The 23,204-nt window shown below is 54.3% G+C and overlaps 1 protein-coding gene across 1 annotated transcript in view; it reads left to right on the top strand.

Moving 5' to 3' along the window:
- KCNQ1 (potassium voltage-gated channel subfamily Q member 1) overlaps window positions 1–23,204 on the top strand; it is a 274,919-nt gene that overhangs the window by 190,685 nt on the left and 61,030 nt on the right. The window contains exons 12-15 of the mRNA XM_040465810.1: window positions 6,154–6,229; window positions 10,897–10,991; window positions 11,897–11,943; window positions 12,980–13,041. Of these exons, the coding sequence (XP_040321744.1) occupies window positions 6,154–6,229; window positions 10,897–10,991; window positions 11,897–11,943; window positions 12,980–13,041 (280 nt within the window). The remainder of the gene's footprint in view (window positions 1–6,153; window positions 6,230–10,896; window positions 10,992–11,896; window positions 11,944–12,979; window positions 13,042–23,204) is intronic.

Raw genomic sequence — 23,204 nt, 5'->3', positions numbered from 1 at the left:
GTTTTTGGATGCTAATGCAACCTTGGATAAGTGGATCAGACCTCATCTAGCGTATGTCTTTATAGACAGCGTTGGGTTCAGATTCTTGCTATTATGGGCAGGACATTTGCACCTACAGTTAGGAGAGATTGGCCTGTGATCTGCCTTCTGCTTCATAAAAATCCTCCAAAAGATTTGTATAAAACTGGTGTTATTTCTTCCTTAAATGTTTAGAAGAATCTACTAATAAAATCACCTAGATTTAAAGTTTTGTTTATTTTTTTAAATTTTTAATGTTTATTTTTGAGAGAGAGAGAGAGAGAGACAGACAGACAGAGTGCAAGCAGGGGAGGGACAGAGAGAGGGAGACACAGAATCTGAAGCAGACTCCAGGCTCCGAGCTGTCAGCACAGAGCCTGACGCGGGGCCCAAACTCACAAACCACGAGATCATGACCTGAGCCCAAGTCGGATGCTTCACCGACTGAGCCACCCAGGTGTCCCTTGTTTGTTTATTTTGTGCAAAGATGATTAAAATTCCAAATGTAACTTATGTAATTCATACTGGGAACTTTGAAGTTTTTATGTCTTGTGTCTGTTTTTATATATTATTTTAAGGAATTGATATATTTTAACTAAGCTATCAAAATTATGTTTGTACATAATATCCTCTGAGTAGAGTTTTTGATCCTCGAGGTCTATAAAGATGTTCAATTTTTGATCCGTTGGTGATGTGCAGCCCCAGGTCCCCCGGTCACTCTTGCCAAAAGTTTGTCAATGTCATTAGTTTCTTCAGGGAATCAAAATTTGGCTTTGCTGATGTTTTTAACGTAAGGTTCATTTTTTATTGCATTGAGTTATACTCTGTATTCTCTCTTTCTATCAACTTTCTTTAGGTTTAATTTTTTTTTTAAACTTCTTAAAACAGAGGTCAGCCTCCCTCTTCTCTAATATATACATTAAAGGTCATCAGTTTTTCTCTAAGGACTTATTCATGGTACCTCAGCCATTCATTTAGCTGTGATATGTGGCATTTTTATCATTATTCAGTTCAAAATACTTTCTGATTCTTAGTAGATTTTTTTATTTGATCTTGTATCATTTAATTTCTAAGACACTTCAGAATTTCTGGTTATCTTTTCCTTATTGATTTTAACTTAATTTCACTGTGGTCAGAGAACCCACCTGTGTGATTGAATTTTTTTTTTTGAAATTTGTTAGAACATGCTTTTAGAGCCGTGTATATAGTCTGTTTGGGTAAGTGTTCCGTGTGCAGTTGGAAAGCTTATGTGCTGTTCAGCCATTGAGAGCAGCGCTCTGTAAATATTGACTAGGTCAGGTTGCCACTCATGTTGTCTAAATTCATCTCTCTGTCTATGGTTTGACTGCTTTTTATCAGTTGCCAACAGAGGTGTATTCAAATCTCCCCCCATGATGGTGCATGTTCTCTTTTGCCTTTTAGTTCTGCCAGTTTTGCTTTATGTATTTTAAGATTATGTTTTTAGGTGCATACAGATTTAGAATTGATATCTTCTTACCAGAGTGATGACTTTTTAAATTATGAAATATCCCTCTTTATCTCTGGTTATATTTAAAGTTTACCTTGTGTGATAGAGCTTACCCATACCAGCTCCATTTTGGCTACACCACGACATCTCTTTTTCTGTCCTTTTGCTGTCACGCTTTCTACATCTTTATATTTTTAGCCCCGTCTGCCAGTGTTGGTCCTTTAATTGGAATGCTTTGTCCTGTTGCAGTGCACGCACTCTGCTGCCTTCCACTCATCCCCCCTTTGTCCCCTCACTTCTTTCTTATCTCCTTTCCTGCTTCTGGATTAATCAAATATTGATACTATTTAATTTGTATTCTCTGTTAGCTTGTTGCATTTACACATTTGTATTATTCCATCAGTGGTCGACATCTTGACTCATCAGGGTTGACCTCAAAGTAGCACTTTTGCCACTTCCCTGACAGCACAGGGTGCTCACAGCTGTGTGACTCCATCAACACCCTCTGCCTTTTATGCTATTTTTATCACACATTTCAGTTATGCTATACAGATACATGTGTGTATCCCATTTTTAACTGCATGCAGATTTAGGATTGATATCTTTCTACCAAACTGACCTTTTTTTTTTTTTTCTTCAGTTATAAAATATCCCTCTTGGTCTCTAGTGATGTTTAAACCTCATGAAACCTCACTATTTAAGTCAATGCAAATTTAAACTTTCTCATAAATCTGCCTTTTTATGTGTCCTTGATTCCTTCCTGTATTCCCATGCTTCCTTCTGGGATCATTTTGCTCTGCCCGGGGAGTCCCCTGAGTCATTCTTCCAATGCGGGTCTCCTAGCAGTGAATTCTCTTGGTTTTGGTTTTGGTTTTGTTTCCTTCCTCCTTCCTTCCTTCCTTCCTTCCTTCCTTCCTTCCTTCCTTCCTTCTCTCCTCCCTTTCTTCTTTCTTTCTTTCTTTCTTCCTTTCTTTCTTTTTTTCTTTTTCTTTTTGGTAGTAAAATATACATAACATAAAATGTAGCATCTTAACCATTTTTGTGTACAGCTCAGGGGCATTGAGCACATTCACGTGTCGTGCAGTTGTCCTCACCATCCATCTCCAGGACTTTTTCATGTTGTGAAACGGAAACTCTGTCCCCATTAAACACCAACTGTCATCCGTCTCCCCCAGCCCCTGGATCCCACCATCCTGCTGTCTGTCTCTATGAATCTGACTCCTCTAGGGACCTCATCTGAGTAGAATCCTATAGGATTTGCTTCCTTTACTTTTGTCTTCATATTTTTTTAATTTTTTAAAATGTTTATTTACTTCTGAGAGAGAGAGACAGAGAGACAGAGAGACAGAGCGTGAGCGGGGGAGGGGCAGAGAGAGAGGGAGACACAGGATCCAAAGCAGGCTCCAGGCTCCGAGCTGTCAGCACAGAGCCCGACGCGGGGCTCCAACTCACGAGCTGCGAGATCATGACCTGAGCTGAAATTGGACGCTTAACACTCAGGCGCCCCAACTTTCATCTTCATATTTCAGGGTATATTTGATGGGTCTCGAATGCTTCCCTGTGCACTTTAAAGATGTCACCCGACTTTCATCCAGTCATCAGGATAATGTGCCATCCCCTCCTCCACTGCTGCTGTGACCTTCCCTGTTGCTCAGCGGCATTACTGTCATAAGCCCAAGGATCTAAAGAGCTGTTTGAGTCTGCAGCCTGATGTGTTCCATCATTTCTGGAAAATTCTCAGCCACCGAGTCTCCACTTGTCCCCTCTCCTTCTGGGATTCCACACGTACACGAACTTTTAACCAGATGTCCCTCATCTTACCTTTTTGTGTGTGTTTAATGCTGCTGTGTCTCCGTGCTCCCACCTGCCTGTGCCCTTCCAGTTCTTGTGTGCCCACTCTGCCATCAAATTCATCTGCCTTCTTACCTTCCATCCTTGTCTTTTCTGTTCTAGAATTTCCATTTTATTATTGTCACCGCAGATGTCATTTCTCTGGTGAAATTCTCCTTCTATCTTCTTGAACCCATGATCTTTATTTTTTTTAAGCTTATTTATTTATTTTGAGAGAGAGGCAGAGTGCGTGCATGTGTGGGCAAGCAGCGGAGGGGCAGAGAGAGAGAGAATCCCACACAGGCTCCTTCCTGTCAGCGCAGAGCCTGCCTCGGGGTTCGATCCCACCAGTGGTGAGATCAAGCGTCGGACATCTAACCGACTGAGCCACCCAGGTGCCCCTGCCATGGTTAAAGTCCTCATCTAAAAGCTCTGAAGCAAACCATAGCTGTCTGTTTGCTCATGCGTCCGTGGGTCAGCATTTGGGCTGCTCGTCCGGTGGTCTTCCTTAGGCTCGGCTGGGCAGGACTGGGTGGTCTCCTCCAGCCACACGTGTCTGGAGCTGCCCGGCCGGCAGCCCGGCAGCAGCCTCGCTCAGACACATCCGTGGGGCAGCAGCGTTCCAACAGGATGACGGTGGGAGCTGCGAGGTCTCGAGATCACGGCTCAGACTCACGGCCCTCTCCCACCACGGGGGCCTCACCTCTTGCTTGGGAGAACTACAGAAGATCTTGACCCGTCTTCAGTCCGCAACAGGCCGTAAGTCCCAGCACAAGGTTCACTCACCCCTACAGGACACATGAGAGTCTCGTGTGATGAGTGACGGCATCCGCCCTTGCTTCTTGCCTTTGTCCAATGCCCGGTCCCCAAACCAGCACCGTGTGTTTGAGGGTCTCGGGGCACCTGCATGGCTCACTCGGTAGAGCGTCTGACTCTTGATTTCGGCTCGGGTCACGATCCCAGGGTCGTGGGGTCCAGCCCCGCGTGGGGCTCCGCACTGCGTGTGGAGCCTGCTTGGGGTTCTCTCTCTCCCTCTCCCTCCACCCCCGGACCCCGCTTGTGCGTGCACATGCTCGCTCGCTCTCTCTCTCTCTCTCTCTCTCTCAAAATAGAAAATAAAATAAGTAAAAATAAAAAATTTAAAAAGACCACAACCCGTTTTCTTGCTCACGATTCCGTGGCTCAGCAATTTGGGGTCAGCTCGGCTGGGGGGTCGTTCTGCTTCGTGTGCGTGTTCGTGCGGGTGCGGCCATCTGGCGGCTTAACCGCGGCTGGATGGTCAGGGGCGGCCTCGCTCGTGTGTGTGTGTCGCTTGATGCTGGCTCTTGACTGGGGGCCCCCGCTCTCCTCCGTGTGGCTGCCCCGGCCGGCCGGCTCAGACGGGTTCACGCGGCCGCGTTCCAGGAATGCTGGCTTCCCAGCATTCTTTTTGTCGGAACAGGCATCAGGTTCCCCCAAACTCGCAGAGTGGGAAGAGCAGAGCTGTCTCTTGATGGAGCGGCTACGAGTATGCAGCACATCGCCTGCGTCACATCCTTAGATCTGTTTCTGCGGTCTGTTTTCTCCCTTGGTTGTTGGTCTTTTGAGCATAAAAAACCATGTGCAGGCTCCCTGCTATCTCCCCGCAGATGATCTGGTCTTCCTCCAGCGTGGAAAGGGCACAGGGCAGGGCGCTTTGCTCCGGGTGGAGACTGAAACGATTTGAGGCCATAGGGGTCTTGACTGAAAGCTTGGGGAGTCCCAGGGTCCCATCTCCTGGGTAGACCCTGAACCCCAGTGCTCCTCTCCGCAGTGACATAAGCCTGCAAGTTGTCTGCTTAGCTTTTTACCCTCCTAGAATCTTACCCCATGCCTGTGCAGCTTAATCCACAAATGCTTCAAGGGGACATTCTGTGAAAGGGGGCTCACGGCTCAGGAGCCCCCATCCCCCCAAGTCCTGGATGTCTTTGTGGCCCTGGACTCCCCTGTCTGTCTCCCCAGCCCGACGAGCCTGACTCTGTGTGCTACACGACAAATGCATCAGTGCTCAAAGGAGGAGACGTGCGGCCACACGCACGGCCCGTGTGGTCGGTCTCTTTTCCGGGATCTCAACCCTTCACATCGCTGTGTCACCCCACAGCCATCACACCCCTGTGCTGGTTTGTTCCTTCATCTCATGGGGGTTCTTGGCAGAGGTCGGGTCACACGCGGGCTGCGTGGCCGAAGCCGCATGGCTTCCGTGCAGGTGTATTTCCTTCTAGACGTCTTTCTATGCACACCATCAGCCATGTTTCTGGAAGGATCTTTGTTTCTAGAAGGGACTTGACAGGGGAGACAATACAATCTCCTGACACAGGGGCTCAGGCAGTGACTGTCTCTGGCTTGTTCCTCCTGTAGCCCTTACATTTTCCGAGCACATGCGCATGTGTGGCAACAGGGAACGTTCCAGCGGAGAGGGGCTTCAGGCACCCGCTGTACTCCTTCCCCATTATACTGGTGAGGAGCCTGAAGGCCCAAGGGTGGAAAGAAGCTTCTGTGGTTCTGCTGAGTTAGGGGCACAGCCCGTATGAACCCAGGACTCTGACTCCCGCACCATTTCCAAGCAACAGACGAGGCAAGGGTCCCTCTGGGCTCATCCTGCTGGCTAAAAGCTTCTTGCCTCTGGCCTGCCCCCTTCCCCTGCCAGGATGGAGTCTCGAAGACCTCCATCCCGTGGGGTGAACATCCTCCGCGTTTCTGGAAGGGCCCAGCCTGCACGCAGGAGGCACTTGGGAAGACGCTGAGACGCTGAGAGTGCCGGGCGCAGGATGACCGTCCCAGGGGGGCCACTCATGCCTCTTCTCCATTTTCTGCCACAGGCTGCGGGAGCACCATCGGGCCACCATCAAGGTCATCCGGCGTATGCAGTATTTTGTGGCCAAGAAGAAATTCCAGGTGAGTCCTACGCTTAGCCCTCCTGCCCTTGGCCAGCCCCGGCAGCCGCTCGTCCACCCTCGGCCAAGACTACGAGGCCTCCATACCCTACCACAGCCTAGACCTCACCCTTCACCCATCAGATACCCTGAAACAATGTCATTCTCCACCCCTAAGACAGCGGGCCCCTGGGAGGACACTGCCCTAGGGTCCAGCCTGGAGCCGGATGCACACAGAGCCTCAGGGGCTCACGCAGCCCTTCCCTAGGTGACTGACTGATGATGGCAATGACATACAGTGTCCCACCCCACGTCACCTGGGCAGGAAGTGGGGTCCCCTAGACCCTGGAGCCCCGTCCCATGCAGTCAGTGCTCCTGGCCCTGTTCTCCACCACCCCCCACGTGAGTCAGGAGAACGGGAGGGAAGCCCGGCCCTGCCTGCCCCAGGGGGGTGACCCACCTTTACAGGGAGAGGTGGGGGGCTCCTCGGCTGGTGGGGCTGGAGCCTGAGGGCTCCCGTCCCCCATCAGCTGTCCGTCCAGGGCTGGGTCTTCTGGGGCCCCCAGAAGAAAGCCAGCTGGTAGCAGGCCTAGCTCCTTCCTCCTGCTGTGGGGACAGTCCTTGGTCTGAGGAGGTCCCAGGCTCAGCCCTCACTCTGAGAGCATGTAGACTTCAGAAACGGGGACCCACGGGGCTGCTCATTCTCTTTCCAGAAGGCCTGGCCACCAGCGCCTTTAAAAAGTGACTGCCCGCTGGAATGGGGGTTGGGGGCCACCCAGAGCAGTGGCGGTGTCCAGAGCCCCAAGCAGGGAAGGGCGGGGGCTGACCTGCTCACTTCCCCCAGCGCGGACCCCGCAGGGCTGGGGCGAGAACCCGTGCCCCTATGTCCTGCTCCCGGCTGCGGATTCCACGCGGCCCCTTCGGCAGAGCCCACACCCACTTGGGCCACGGAGCCCGACTCGGTGGGGGGTTCTGGAGGCAGGTCCACGGCGGGTCCTCCCCATCCGTAACAGGAACCAAGAGCCCAAGAGATTGGCGTGAGACGGCGTCCTCACGTCCCGCACGCGGCCGTCACACGCGGCCGGCTTTTGGGGAGCATCTTCCCCAGAGACGACCACCACTGATCCGAGCCCCAGGAGCGCCCCTCGGCGAGCCTCCCGCCCCCCACTAACGAGTGGCGTGCAGCTGTGGGAACCCCCTCCAGGGGTCTGGTCTGGGCAGGACCAAGGGGACCCCGGGAACACCAGACATCAGCCTGGTGGAGCAGAGGGCTCCGTGGGGCATCTTCCAGGATGGGGATGGCCCCCAGCCCGAGAAGCCAGGCCCCTGAGGCTCCAGGGCCGCGCCTACCGCCTGAGCACAGCAGGAACAGTGGTGGGGGTCGGCTGTGCCAGGGTGGACAGCGGGCTTCCGGGGGGGGGGGGGTGCTGTTGCCAGGATTTAAGCACACCCAGCACAGCCGGCAGAAACTCGGGGTTTCTGGCAGGCCCCGGTCGGGGGTAACGCGGGCAGCTTCCCGCGCAGGACAAAGTTTGTCCCTGGCAGACGGGGTTCAGGGGCTGGAGCTGACTCGGGGAGCACCCTGTCCCTGAAATGCAGGTGAGAAAACCACCTGCTCGCATCAGTAGGGGCAGTAGGGGCCCTGTACTTCCTTCCAGGCTGGGGTTCCCCTTGCCTGCCGCACAACACGGGCCAGGGCCCTGCAAGTGGCCTGGGAGGCCCCCAGAAGCAGGCCGGGCAGCCCCACCTTCCCTGCTCTCTGACGCACCCCTGTGCACAGGACCCTTGGGGGCCTCGAGTAAAGCAGGTGGGGCCCTTTGAATGGAGAGGCTCTGAGAGCCTCGCGATTTGTTCTTGCGGGGTACACGGGCTCTCAGGCAAGGCGGGGACAGGGGCGGCCTCAGCCTCACCAGCTGGCCCTTGTTGCCAGGGAGGGACAGGGATGGGGGGGAGGGACCCACAAGGTAGCGGTGGGGGGGAGGGGGAGCCCCTGGCAGGGAGGAGCTCTGCAGGGCTCCGGCCCAGGCCCAGCTGTCAGGGATGCCTTCCCTTCCCCCCACAACAGCCTGTCTGTCTGTCTGCCTGCGCCCGCACCCCGCCCCGCCCCCAGCCTCAGGGGCCGCAGACGTGGCGGGTGGCCCCCCGCCTGCCTCGCTGGCTGGCCGATAAGTGCCCGGCGGGCCGCCCCTGTGTCTGGCCAGAGGAGCCAGAGCCTCGTAGGCCTCCGACTTTGCCTTGAACTCCCGTGTCCACCGTCGGTCAGTCTGGTCGGCCCTGCATTATCTCAGCTCATCTCAGGCTCCGGCTGCTGCGGCCGGAGGAAACTAGCTCTGGAGAGAAAGCTGAGATGGTTTCTGCAGCTGGGCCCCAGGCAGCCCCTTTGACAGAGGCCTCCAGGAGTGGGGACCAGACCCTGGGGGACTCATCCGTACTAAGAGAAGTCTCAGAGGGCCTGGGGCCCCACTGGGCCACGGGCCCTGGGTCTCACCCGGCGTCACTGACCCTTCTGTGGTCTACGTTCTGACCAAGGTGAGGTGGGCGGGGCCGTGCCCAGCAGCCTTACCCCGAGCCACGCCCAGAGAGCCGCCCCCTCCTCTGCGGGCGTACACGCTCCCGCACTCCCGTGCCTGCCCAAAGGCAAATTTGTGCCCACCAAAGTCCCAACACGCTCAGGTGCCCAGGTCTCCCCCTACACGCCACCCTCCACGACCTCCAGCCTGTCTGGGAGCCCGGCACAGGGATGTGCCCCACCCCAGGCCAGGCCTGCACCGCCTTGAACTCTGAAGCCAGCCGGTGCCCCAGCCTGCCCCAGACCTCACCACATGCCTGTAGGTGCCACATGCCTCACAAAGCGCTTTGGCCCACAGCAGGCTGTCATGACTCAGGGCCGCCTTCAGCGTGCACCAAGGAAGAGCTCAGACTCTTACAGAAGGGACGAGCAGACATTCCCATTCCCATTTTGCAGAAGGGACGGTCAGGGATCGGCATCCCCCATCGCACAGAAGGAAAAACCAAGATCTGGGGACATTAGCACTAGCCCGTACCCAAGTGTTTTGATGACTGTCACTCAGCTCAGTGTGGACGGCCTGGAGTCCCAGCCCGTGCCCGACCCTGTGATGTCGGGACAGGCCTGGCATGCGGCCCACAAGGTGACACAGGTGGTTCTGGGGCCCCGCACGGTTGCAGGTCCTTCTGTTGGGGGCACAGCTATGGTTTGGGAAAGATCAGGGCAATCCCAGCCCCGCCAATCTCAGGGTCCTGACTCGGGGCCCGGAGAAGGACTGTATGTTGCCTGTGAGGGCCCCCCCCCGGTAGATCGTGTGGGGCGCAGGAACCCCCTGGGCCCCTGGGAGGGGGAGGCCTCTGCCTTGGACCTCCTCCAAGGTCCTGCCTTGGACCTCTCCTTGGACCTCCTTGGACCTGGCAAGCATAATGCCAGGGTGCCCGTGTTGAGCTCAGGGCCCCTGGGCATGTCAGAAGGGTACCCAGGGATCTGAAGGAGGTGCCCTCAGGGGGGCCCGTCTTTCTGGGGGAGCAGGGGTGGCCACGCCCTCAGACTAGGGTAGCCCTAGTCTCGGGGGGAGAGGGCACCCCAAGGAGGGGAGGCCTCAGGTGGGCAGGGGGACATGTCCCCAGGGACCCCCAGGCTCCAGAGCGGCCTTGACATCGGGTGGGGTATCTGCACCTCATTCCTTTTTGGCCTCTGACCCAGCCGGCCTGCTGCACCAAGACGTCCGGGCCTTTGCCCTCCTCAGCAAGAGGCAGCACCCCCAAACTCATTGCTAACGTGGACTCTTCAGTGCTAACGAGGACCCTGGGCCCTTGGGCAGGCGGGTTCTACGTCCCCACGCGGCTCTGGCTGGCTTGTGCGGGTGAAGGGCCTCCTGGGCCATCGAACCCCCATCCAGCCGGCCTGCTGCTACCTGGGGGAGACCCTCAGCCCACGGGCTCCTGGGAACGGGGCCATAAATGCGGCTTGAGGTTTCACTGGCATCATAAGAAGCCTCATTCTCTCTGTTGTGGTTTCTGGTGATTTCACCTGAGCCCCATGTGCGTTTACGGGCTCAGAGCTGGCACCAAGCCCAGGTGCCTTGGGGTCAGCTGCCCTGCCCTGCGCGGCCCCAGGCTTGCTGTGCAAACAGCCCCTCTGCCCTGGCGGCCTCAGAAGCCCGGCAGGCGGCCTGTGCCAGAGAGCAGGCACGGCTGGCTGAGGCTGTCACCTGAGGCCACCTCCACCTGCCGCGGAGACTATCTGGGAAGAGCGCAGAGCGGCACCCCCCCCCCCCGGCCTCCCTGAGAACAGTGGGCGCACCTGTCCGCGAGTGTGTCCAGGCTCAGCTTGGGGCCAGGGGGACAGTGGCTGCACAGAGCTGTGTGTGCCCATCAGCAGGACCAGCTCTTCCCAAGAACAGAGGCTGGTAGCCAGGAAAGGGAAAGCAGGCAGGCCCCTGCGGTGAGTGAGCCGGAAGCTAAGGCCCAGAGAGGCCAAGCGCCGGCCCAGGATCACCCAGCCCCAGTGACCAAGACTGGAGCAGCCGAGCCACTGGAGAGGGCGTGCTGGGCCAGCACTGCCCTGTTGGGCCCCAGGGGTAACCTCCTTAAACCCACAAGGGGCCCCTGGAGGCGGGCGGCTTCCCTGTGAGTTGAGTTGCCGCGGGGCCCGGGGTGACGCATCTTTCCGCCCTGCAGCAAGCGCGGAAGCCCTACGACGTGCGGGACGTCATCGAGCAGTACTCCCAGGGCCACCTCAACCTCATGGTGCGCATTAAAGAGCTGCAGAGAAGGTGGGCGCTGCTGCCGGGATCGCAGGACAGGGAGATCGGTGGGGTGGGGGGGGCCCCCTCCCGCACCGGCCTGGAGGCCCCTGCTCCACACCCCCCCCACCCCTCCCCCGCGCGACCCTGGGCAGCCCTTCCCACCACCCGACCCACAGCTCGGGCCTCCTACCCCCCACTTCCAGGCAAGGGCCAGGCCCCGCCCCAGGACACGCCCACCGCCTGGGAGACTGCCAGGGGCAAAGCCCCGCCCCCCCCCCCCCCCCCCCCCCGGGTCTGCACCCTGGGCTGTCCCAGTCCTAGAGCTGGAGCCACGAACCCTAAGTACCGGGAGCCACCGTGTTCCAGGCTCTGGCTTCGAGCCCGGAGCCCTCGTTCCCATGGAGGCAGCATGGTCCTTGGGCCCTGTGCAGGCTCAGGCCAGCTGTGCCTCTACCGCAGGCTAGCCTGGGAACCCAACGGCCTGTGTCACAGGGTATGGCTGGGACATCGTGCCTGTCCTCGGGCTGCTCCCCACCCCGCCCAGCCCCATGGCTAACCTGCTCTAGGGATATGAAGCCCACCCATCTCGGCAACCTGGCCTCGCTCTGGAAGGGCTCACTCGCGGGACGTTCTCTCTGAGTGTGGCTGAGGCACCTGGCCTAGGCTGCTTACAAGACAATGACAGGACACTGGGCAGTCCTGAGGCCCTGCGCTGCCCAGGGGGTACGTCTAAGGGGCTTTCCAGCCACTGCTCCCCACCTCTGAGCCCCCTGCCCATAGTAGTACAGCCTCTGGGGCCTGGAAAGCCCCCGGCAGCTTTGTGGGTGCCCCCGAAAGGGGTGGGTGGCTTGTCACACTGCTGGGCACCTTGCCTGTCCACCCGCCAGTGCCCAGGCCCAGCATGAGCTCGTCCCTGTCTGTCTCCCTCCCAGGCTGGACCAGTCCATCGGGAAGCCGTCCCTTTTCATCTCTGTCTCAGGTGGGTTCCCACATCAACATAGGGTGGCCAGCACCTTCACCTGCCTCTCCCCACCAGAATAGGCCACCAGGGCCTCAGAGGTACAGGACACTCAACACGCCACGGGGGACCAGGTGGACCCAACCCTGAGCCAAGTGCCCTGGAATTACACGCCCTACAAAGAAAGTTTCAGTTAGTGCAAGGAACCACGCGGGTCCCTTTAAACAGCAGGCCTTCTGGGCCATCAAAGATCTAGAGGTAGAAACGTGACCCGTATCCTATGAAGGAGGAGACCTGGGGAAGGGGGCTCGGGGGGTGAGTAGCCAGCCCAGAGCCCGAGGGACCAGCAGCAGCAGCGAGGGGGATGCCATTCTCCACCTCTGACTCCTCGTGTCCTCTGGAGCGGGGCTACGGTCACACTAGGAAGTTCCTTGGGATCGGCCTAGCCCAAGTTCAAGCGGGAGCCGTGGCTCACACAGGGGCCAGAAGGCAGGGCAGCTCGGCCTGGGCAGGGCTGGTGCAGCCTGGGGCGGGGGACAGGGGGCACAGAAGGTCCACGTTCGTTCCCAGACCACCGCGATAAAGCAAATATCGCAATAAAGTGAGCCAAAGGATTTTAGGGTCTCGCAGTGCACGTAAAAGTTACGTTTACACTGTATTGTAGTCTACTGTGTGCGACGGCATATGTCTGCAAAACCAACGTGCATGCCTTAATTAAAAAGAACTTTGTTGCTCAGAAGTGCAAACCGTCATCTGGGCTCTCAGCGAGTCCCGTCACTGACGACAGATCACCAAAACCAAAACAAATGTAAGAATAATAAAAAAAACGTTTGAAATAGTGCAAGAATGACTGAGTTGTGGGGGTGCCTGGGTGGCCACAGACCTGAAGAGGCAGTGGGCCACGGGGCTCCCTGCCCAGCTCACGTCTGGAGCTCCCACCAGGGAAGAGCTTGCAGAGATGTCCTCCCAGGTGAGCCCCCCACCCCCGTCACCCTGCTCTCTGAGGCCCTGCCCCGGTGCCAACACGCGTCCCTGATTCTGGTGCTCTACCCCACAGAAAAGAACAAGGACCGGGGCAGCAACACCATTGGGGCCCGCCTCAACCGGGTAGAAGACAAGGTAGGCGCGAGGGGCCCGGCCCCCCACTGGCTCTGCCGGTCACCGTCCCGGGGGCTGGCACCCGCGGTGGCCGTTCGCTCTCCCACATCCGTCCTGAGCTGCCGTGCGGGATTCCGGGGGTGCTAGGGGGCTGCGGGCCTCCCTGCCCCCTCCTCCTGTGCTCAGTGCGGTTCGCACGGCCCCGGGAGCTCCCCGAGATCCGGCTCACATCCACCCCCCTGGATGAAGCTGGGCGTCGGTCCCCTGGCGCCTGGTTTGTAGACCTCTGGCAAGGGGCTTCTTTACTGACCAGCGGCAGCCGGTGCCCACGGGCCCCTCCCGGTGCGCGCGGGGGGCGGGCAGTGCCGTCTGGGGGAACATCAGAGGTGCTGACCGTGGCTCGCAGGTGCATCATCGTGCGTGGGCAGGGAGGAAGGGTCGCGTGCTCGAGGACCCGCGGCTGTAGGGTTCTGACGGAGACGGTGGCCGGGCCGGCCAAGGCCCTGCTGGGCGGCCAGGTGGGACCCCTGGCCCGGGATTCTAATTCTGTGCCGCAAAACCCGTGCTCCCTCTGCCCCAGGCACAGGGCGCTCGGCCCCCCAGGATGCCCCCACTCCCCCAGCAGCCTTGCGGGCCTCTCAGCCCGGGGGGGGGCCTCTTCCCGGGGTGCCCTGGGGGCCGAGGGAGGCTCTGGGGAGTGGGAGGGCCTTTCTCAGGCTCAGGCCCACCCTGTGAAATCTCTGTGGTCTGGAGCGGGCTGTTATCTTGCCCGACAGCTCGTCCGTCTACACGGGCTTTATCTGAAAGTAGCTGGGAGGCTAAAAATAGAGGAATTTCTGCTGGGCAGGGCCTGTGTCTGCCGCTCGGTTTCCCCGGCAACGCCGGGCTCTGGCCCGCTTTCAGCCCGCCGCAGCTGAGTGGGCGGGCAGGGGTGCAGCTCCGTGTTCCCACCCGGGCGCCGGTCCGCAACGTCACCACCTCCCCACCTGCTCCATCTGCCCCCGGCCCGGGCTGGCAGCTGGGCCGTGACACAGTGTGGGACCAGGCGGGGGCCGGGGGGGGGGTGGGGGAGCACTGTCCAGGTGCCACAGGGACCCTCACTCCGGGCCTGGCCAGCTGACACATTTGACCCTGCCGCGGGGCCCGGCCCGCTGGCCAGTGCAGACCCGAGGCGGGCGGGTACCTGGCCTGCTCTCACTGGGCAGACAGCCCTGCCTGGCAGGACGGGACCAGTCGGGAGGCACCAGAGGCCCAGGGACCCTGGGCTTCGCCTGGGCTGCAGTGAACAAGGTGTATCCTTGGCACTCTCTCTTTGTGCGTGGGGCCAGGGGCTCGGGGCTGCCATGCCCTTCTAGAAGCAGCTGGTGGCCACACTCAGTGCAGCAGGCCAGGCATCTGTGTGGGGGCTTCTAGACGCCCAAGGAAGCAGAGCTCGAGCAAGGAATAGACCCAGGCCCCTCTCCCCGACCTCCACACCCAGCCCTGGAACCCCGGCCCCCACAGCCGACAGGAGTTATGGCGGCCCGTGGGTGCGTGAGCCTTCCTGCCCCCGACGGCCCCGGGAGTGGCCCCTGTTCCACCAGCTTCCAGATGTGCTCGCCTCTCCTTGACCCTCTGCCCTGCTGTTCTCCGCCTTTCTCACAGCTCTGCCCGCCAGGTCTCAGGACAGGCCACCCCTTTAAACTCAGACTGAGCCTGGTGTCCTCTGGGGGCGACAGTGGGTAGGAGACAGGGTCTCGGGGAGCAGCGCCCCCTCCCCAGGCTGGAGCAACGGCATCCAGCAGCCTGCGGGGCCTGAGGACCAGGACGCAGAACCTTGGTTGGCCGAGGTGGGGCCGGCGCTGGTCTTGGGGAAACAGAGCTACGTGCCCGCGTTTCTTCAGATCTGAACAACAAAGAAGTGTTTTCCGGAGTGCCTGATCCCTGGCGACAAGGTTTGGGAACAACGCCCCCAGCGGCCTCGGCACCCGGGAGAGGGGCCGTGGATGGGCGGTAAGACTCGGACGTCCACACGGGCGGCGATTCGGGAGGCCGGTTCTGGGCGGTCTCCACCCCCTCCTGCTGTGGGGACCGGCTCGGGCTGAGAGGTGGCCTCGTCTGCTCAGGGTCGCCACGGTCCCGGGCAGGCCGTGCTCCCCGCCCAGCCTCAGCCCCACTGTCGTCCCTCAAGGCGCTGCTGGGGATGGGCTGCCCTGGGCAGAGGCCACCCCTCGGCCTGCCCCGGCCCTCCCCCACCGCCGGCCCGTGCCCCCTCGGGGGACAGGCCCTGGGAAAGGGCCTCGCCAGGTCCAGAGGGCAGAGTGGCACGTCCCGGGCCCCCACATTATCACAGTCATCACTGGGCCCATCGGGACTATAAACAACCCCCGGAGCAATCCTGCTGACTGCAGGAAGCCGGGGGCAGGAAATCCCTAACCCCACCGCCACCGGGCCGGCCCTCGGGCCTCAGCGGTCCGGGTGCCCCGTCCCGGGCGGGCTCTCGGAGCTGCAGGCCAGAGGCTGGAGGAGGAGGGGAAGAGGGGCGTCTGGGCCGCACGGCTGCTGGCCCCCCTTCTCGGGAACGGATCAGTTCCAAAGACCAGGGGTCTGGGGTGTCCTCTTGCAGGGAAGGCTAGCTCAGCTTGTCCGGGGGCGGGGGGGGGGGCTCAGTTTCCCTGCAAAGAGCCCCCTTTCCTTATGTCCAGGCCAGGGGGCCACATGGGACACAAGGGCCCATGTACTCACTGCCCGAGCCCTCGTCACGGCTCGTGCGTGGCAGTGGAGGCTTCCCCCAGCTCAGAGCCCCCCACCCGTCTGTTCCCGCCCCTGGCTGCCGAGCATCCCCACCCCACAGCCTGTGCCCGCATGGGCCTCCCCCTCCAGACGGCCGGGAACCTGCCCCCCACCCCGGCCTCCCTTCAGTAGTGAAAGCAAACGGCGTGAACCGCTCTTTGCACGCTTCTGTTTAAAAAGCCACCCCGTGCTCCTCCGGGCTGTCTGTATTCCGGAAAGGACGTGTATGTGGCCAAGCCAATCCTTTCTTACAGGTGGGGAAACTGAGGCCCGGAGAGGTGGAGCGCTTGCCCAGGGTCACACAGCTGGCTAAGGTGAAGAACCGGTCCCAGCGGAGGCCACAGAGGGGTCGGGGAACTGAGGTGCAGAGACAGAGGGAGGCAGAGAGTGCTTCAGAAACACGGGAATATGAGGGGTCTGCTGGAGGAGAGGCCGGGTATAAGCGTGGAGGGCCAAGCAGGGGGCAGGCTGGGGCTGGGGAGTGGGGGGCAAGCAGTGAGGTCCGGAGGCCGAGCCGCCCAGGGGAGTGGCACAGATTCAGACAGGCCCCGGAACAGGAGTCCTGAGAACACGGCCCCTGCCCGGCCCCCGGCTCCCAGCTCTTCCAGGGCTGCTCAGAGGACCAGGCGTGCCCTTGGCTCCCTGGGGACTCCCTGGGGAAGACTGCTCCAACCTTCCTCCCCGTGTGTGTTCTTAGCTCGGTCCTCAGGACCCGCTGCACCGTTTATGTTGAGCCCTGTTTATTTTGCAAGTTCAGTTCGTGCTGCTTTTGCTGATACGAGGAACACGGCGGGCTGGGGCCGGGAGCATTTCTTTCTTCTCTGTTTCTGCCGGAAACGTCCACGGCTTAAAGCCTGGAAGGCCTGGGTTTGCAGGCCCCGGTTCAGAGGGTGTGGGTGGGAAGGGGCCCCCCAACACCTGACCCTCCTTCCGCAGGCTCCCGTCCCAGGCCCTGGCCAGGCATACCTTTCTCCTGGACACGAAAGCCCCCCGCCACAGCTGCCCTGGCCCCCTCCCCTCGGATCAGATAAGCCCGGCTACCCAGGCCTTGAAGTCTGCACCAGACTCGGCTCCCTTGCTCTGGCCTAATCCCCCCAGCCGCCAGCTGGCCCGAGGCCCCGTCCTCCCAGCAACTCCCTCCCCGCTCACCCCCAGGAGCCGCCTTGATGCCCTGCCCTGCTGCTCACCACGGCCTCCCCGCAGCCTCTAGGTGTTTGTCCTCTCCCACTAGGTGATCGTCCGGCCGTCCCTTTGGTCTCCGGCCTCACCCACCCCCACCTCACATTGTGCATCATTTCCCAGGCGCTGCTGAAACCCGCTGGCTAGTATTTGCTTCAGGAGTTGTGCGTTGGCATTTATGTGTGAGATACACACACAACCTAACTGTCCTTCTTCTGTGCTGTCTTCGGCAGGTTCTGGTATGAAATTTATGTGAGCCTCGCTGAGTGGGCCGAGAGGTGTTCCCTCTTTTCCTGTATTCTAGAATATTTTACTGAGAATTGGGATTTTTTTTTTTTCTCCCTTGAATGTTTAGTGACGTTTAAAGGTAAAGCCAGCTAGGCCTGGTGCTTTCTTTGCGGGAAGACTTCACGTTCTAAGTCAGTGGCCTCAACGGTTGTAGGACACAGGTTTTCCATCTCTTCTTGTGTCAGTTTTGTTGAGTTGTACGTTCTCGAAATGTGTACGTTTCTTCTCAGTTTTCCAGCTTACTGGCATTATCGTTTTACTTTTTTACTTTTTACTTAATTATTTTGCGAGAGAGAGTGTGTGAGTGGGGGAGGAGCAAAGAGAGGGAGAGAGAGAATCCCAAGGAGGCTCCGCTCTGTCGGCGCAGAGCCCGACACGGGGCTCAGACTCACGAACCGTGAGATCATGACCTGAGCTGAAATCAAGAGTCGGAAGCTTGACCGACTGAGCCCCCCAGGTGCCCCCTGGCATTATCATTCTAATGCCTGTGTCCTCGGGAACTAGGAACCTTTCTTAATTGCCAATATTGTTTATTTTGCCTTCACGTTTTTTCCCATTGGTTGAGCTTGCCAACTATTTGTCGATAATAAATTCATTAATATCCGTGAAAAAAATAAAGAACTTTTGACCTTGTTGATCCTTACTATTGTAGGTTTCCATTTCGTTTCATTTGCTTCCTCCTATTTACATGGCCTTAACATGGCTCATTCTCTTCTTAGGTGGATAGTGCCTAATTTTCAGGCTTTCTAGATTTCTAAGATGTGAATTTAAGGTTATACATTTTCCTCTGAATACCACTTAAAGTGCATCAACCAATTTTGATATATAGCATTTAAATTTAATGTTCATTCCCTTATGTTTTTCTGATCTCCATCACGACCCCTTGTCTGCCCCAGCAGCTATTTACAGCCTGACCTTTGTCATTGGTAGAATTGTGGGAGCTTTCTAATCTCACTTGTCAGAGAAAGTGATTGGGTGACATCAGTCCTTTGAAATACTGTGACACGTGTTTTGTGGCACAATAAGTCGCCCATTCTTCTAACTGGACCTTCTGTACTTGAATGCCATGTGTCTCCTGACGTTGTCGGGCGCAGGGTTATATTTATGTCCATTAGGACAAGCCGGCTAATCGTTTTCTTGAAATCTATATTCTCACTGGAATATTGTTATCTACCCAATCCATCACTCCTGAGAAATACAACAAAATTCCGACTGTTGTGGAGAATTTAGTGTTCCTTACATTTCCGTCAGCTTCTGCTTTATATGTTTTTAGATCTTATGATTAGATGCATATATCCAACTTTTTATACAGTCACTGTTGGATTCAGTGTTTTATACTCACATAGCATCCTCTTTATATCAAGTAGTGTTTTGCTTTCCCCTGAAGTATATTATCATTGCTATACAAACTTACTTTTGTCTGCACATCTTTTTTTGTTGTTGGAGCTTTAATTGAGGTGTAATTTGCATGCCATAAAATTGATGCAGTGTAAATGCACAACAAATTTTAGTAAACTTCTTGTTCGATGTGCAGCCATTGTCAAAACTAAGCTTGAAGAACGCGTGCGTGGCTCAGTCGGTTAAGCATCCAACTTGGGCTCAGGCCATGATCTCATGGTTCATGGGTTCGAGCCCCACATCTGGCTCTCTGCTCTCAGTGTGAAGCCTGCTTTGATCCTCTGTCTCCTCTCTCTCTGCCCTTCCCCCTTCTCTCTCTCTTTCTCAAAAATAATAACAAATTTTTTTTAAAAAAAGATTTCCTCCACATCCTCGCCAGCATCTAGAGTCTCCTGATTTGTTCATTTTAGCCACTCTGACCGGCGTGAGGTGATATCTGAGTGTGGTTTTGATTTGTATTTCCCTGATGAGGAGCGACGTTGAGCATCTTCTCGTGTGCCTGTTGGCCATCCGGATGTCTTCTTTAGAGAAGTGTCTATTCATGTTTTCTGCCCATTTCTTCACCGGATTATTTGTTTTTCGGGTGTGGAGTTTGGCGAGTTCTTTATAGATTTTGGATACTAGCCCTTTGTCTGATATGTCATTTGCAAATACCTTTTCCCATTCCTAAAATTTGCCTTTTAGTTGTGTTGATTGTCTCCTTTGCAGTGCAGAAGCTTTTTATTTCATGAGGTCCCAATAGTTCATTTTTGCTTTTAATTCCCTTGCCTTTGGAGAGGTGTCGAGTAAGAAATTGCTGCGGCTGAGGTCAGAGAGGTTTTTTCCTGCTTTCTCCTCTAGGGTTCTGATGGTTTCCTGTCTCACATTCAGGTCCTTTATCCATTTTGAATTTGTTTTTGTGAATGGTGTAAGAAAGTGGTCTAGTTTCATCCTTCTGCATGTTGCTGTCCAGTTCTCCCAGCACCATTTGTTAAAGAGACTGTCTTTTTTCCATTGGATATTCTTTCCTGCTTTGTCAAAGATTAGCTGGCCATATTGCACTGTTGGTGGGAATGCAAACTGCTGCAGCCGCCCTGGAAAGCAGTGTGGAGGTTCCTCAAAAAATTAAAAATAGATCCACCCTATGACCCGGCAATAGCACTGCTAGGAATTTACCCACGGGATACAGGAGTGCCGATGCATAGGGGCACTCGTACCCCAATGTTTATAGCGGCGCTTTCAGCAATAGCCAAATTATAGAAAGAGCCTAAATGTCCACGAACTGATGAATGAATAAAGAAATTGTGGTTTATATACACAATGGAATACTACGTGGCAACGAGAAAGAATGAAATCTGGCCATTTGCAGCAACATGGATGGAACTGGAGGGTATTATACTAAGTGGAATAAGTCAGGCAGAGAAAGACAGATACCATATGTTTTCACTCTTATGTGGATCCTGGGAAACTTAACAGAAGACCATGGGGGAGGGGAAAAAAAGTTAGGGAGGGAGGGAGGGAGGCAAACCATAGGAGACTCTTAAAAACTGAGAATAAACTGAGGGTTGATGGGGGTGGGGGGGTGGGGGGGTGATGGGCATTGAGGAGGGCATCTGTTGGGATGAGCACTGGGTATTGTACGGAAACCAATTTGACAATACATTTCATATTAAAACAAAAAAGATTTTCTCTAAAGAGCAAAAAATTAAGCTTGAGAACATTTTCAACATCTCCCCAATTCTCCCAATTCCATTTGCAATCATGGCCATTTCCCACCCCAACCATAGTCAAAAACTGATCGGCTTTCGGTCTTCGTATCCTTAAGTTTCTATACGGCTAGAAATGTGCCTTTTGTAAGTGTCTCATGCAAACGGAGCCATCCAACTTGTGGTGTTCTGAGTGTGGCTTTTTTTACATAACGTAACGTTCCTGAGATTCCTCTGTGTCGTGCCGTCTATTTCTTTCCTTGTTGATGCTCACTAGTATTCCATTGTATGGCTAGACCGCATTTTGTTTATCCTTTTGCCAGTTGATGGACATGTGAATAGTTTCCAGTTTGGGGGTATTATAGGTAATGCTGCCGTGAACCGTTATCTGTAAGTCTTTGTATGGACACATGTTGTCCTTTCTCTTAGTTAGGTTTGTAAGAGCGGAACCGATGGCTTTTATGGTAAGTCTCTTTTCACCTTTCTAACAAACTTCTAACCTGTTTCCCAAAGGGGTCTGGACCATTTTGATTTCCCACGAGTAATGTCCAGAGGCTGCACTTTCCCTGTATCCTTGCAAACACACCGTAGGGTTGGTCTTTTTTATTCTAGCCAACCTGGTGAGTATGTAATTGTACCCCATTGCGGGTTTGATTTGCATTTCCCTAATCACTAATGACGTCGAGCAACCTTTCACGGGCCTGTTGGACATTCATAGTCGTGTTTGGTGAAATGTTTATTCAACTCTCCTGCCTGTTTTCTAACTAAGCAGTTTATTCTGTTATTGAGTTGTAAGAGTGGTTTATATGTTCCAGATACAAGTACTCTATGAGATATATGACTTACAAATATTTTCTCCCCTCTGCGGCTTTTCTAATCATTTCTTTTAAAAACAAAAGTTGTAAATTTTAATGAAGTCCAATGTATGTTTCTTGCAGAGCTCATGATTTTGGTGGTGTACCCAAGGCCATGAACATTTTCTTCTGTTTTCTTCTCGAAGTTGTATGGGTTTAACTGTTACATTCAGGTCTATAATTTATTTTCAGTTAATTTTGGGGTGTGGTGTGAGGTCAAGTCTAAGTTAAGTTCCTTTATTTATTTCTTTTTTTTTCCTTATAGAAATCCAATTACCTCAGCCTCTTTTATTGAAAAGACTATTTTTCCTACTGTGTTGTCAGACAGAAATTATATTGTCAGAAATCAATTGAGCATAAACATGTGGGCTTATTTCTGGATTCTCAATTCTGTTCTCTTGATCCATATGCCTGTCCTTAAATCCACATCCCACTGTCTCGGTTATTGTAGCTTTGCAGTATGTTTTGAACCCAGATAGCGTAATTCCTCCAAGTTTTTTCTTCTCCCTCAAATTGTTTTGCCCATTCTAAGCTCTATGAATTTTTCTACAAATTTTAGAATCAGCTTGTCAGTTTCTACCACATTAATGAAAGAAAGAAAGAAAGAAAGAAAGAAAGAAAGAAAGAAAGAAAGAAAAAGAAAGAGAGAAAGAAGGAGAGAAAGAGAGAAAGAGAAAGAGAGAGAGAAAGAGAGAAAGAGGAAGAAAGAAAGAAAGAGCGAGAGAAAGAGAGGGAGAAAGAAAGAAAGAAAGCCCACTGGCATTTTGATAGGGATTGTCGAATCTTTTGTTAAACTTACCTCTGAATATTTTATTATTTTTGGTGCTATTGTCAATGGCATTGCTTCCTTCATTTCATTTTTGAATCGTGTATTACTAGTATATAAAAATACCATTAACTTTTTATATCAAACTTATAAACTGTGACTTTGTTGTTATTAACTTTAGTAAAGGTTATTGTTATTGTTGTTGGTTCCTTGGGATTTCCTACATATAGGATCATGCCATGTGAATAAAGACAGTTTTACTTCCTTCCAATCTGTATGCCTTTAATTTCTCTTTTTGCCTCTTTACACTGATTTGAACTTCCAGTAAAATGTTGACTAGAAGTAGCCTGATAAAATCAATCAAGTACAGCATTAGTTGTTCACTATGAAGTGTGGTGTTAGCTGGAGGTTTTCCATAGATGCTCTTTGCCATCTTGAGGGTTTTTCCTTCTATTCCTAGCATGTTCAGAGCTCTTATCATGAATGGGTGTTGGATTTTCTCAAACGTCCATTCCGCACCTTTTGAGATGGTCACATGGTTTTTTATCCCTCACGCTATTAATACGGTGGGATATATTAATCACTTTTGGCGTGTTGAACCAACCTTGCATTTCCCACTTGGTCACAGTTCATAATCTCTTTTGTATGTTGCCATATTTAGTGGGTTAAATTTTGTTAAGAATGTATCTGTATTCATAAAGGATATTGATCTGCAGTTTTCTTGTGATTTTTTCTAATTTTGGTGTCAGGTGTTTAAATTCTTTTCTTTATAATCCTACATACACATTTTGGATGCCTTTGGTAAACTTAATAGCTGAGGGTTTTTTGTTTTATTTATTTATTTTGAGAAGGAGAGAGAGCACAAGTGGGGGGGCGGGGGAGAGAATCCCAAGCAGGCTCCACACTGTCAGTGCAGGGCCCTATGTGGGGCTCAAACTCATGAACCATGTGATGATGACCCCAGCCGAAGTCAGAAGTTGGACGCTCAACAGACTCAGCTACCCAGGCACCCCTTTGGCTGAGAGTTCATGGTTTTTTTTTTTAAATCATTTAGCACATTTATACTTAATGTAATTGCTAATAGATTTGGGTTGAGTTCTAATAGATTGGGTTGAGCAATGTATTTTGTGCTTTCCATTTGTACTAAATTTTTTTTTTTAATTTTTTTTTTCCAACGTTTTATTTATTTTTGGGACAGAGAGAGACAGAGCATGAACGGGGGAGGGGCAGAGAGAGAGGGAG

This window comes from Herpailurus yagouaroundi, unplaced genomic scaffold, assembly GCF_014898765.1.
Source record: "Herpailurus yagouaroundi ecotype Mexico unplaced genomic scaffold, PumYag 569, whole genome shotgun sequence".
Taxonomy (NCBI): Eukaryota; Metazoa; Chordata; class Mammalia; order Carnivora; family Felidae; genus Herpailurus; species Herpailurus yagouaroundi.
Note: the sequence above shows the minus strand (reverse complement) of the source record. Positions and strands in the feature narration are given on the sequence as shown.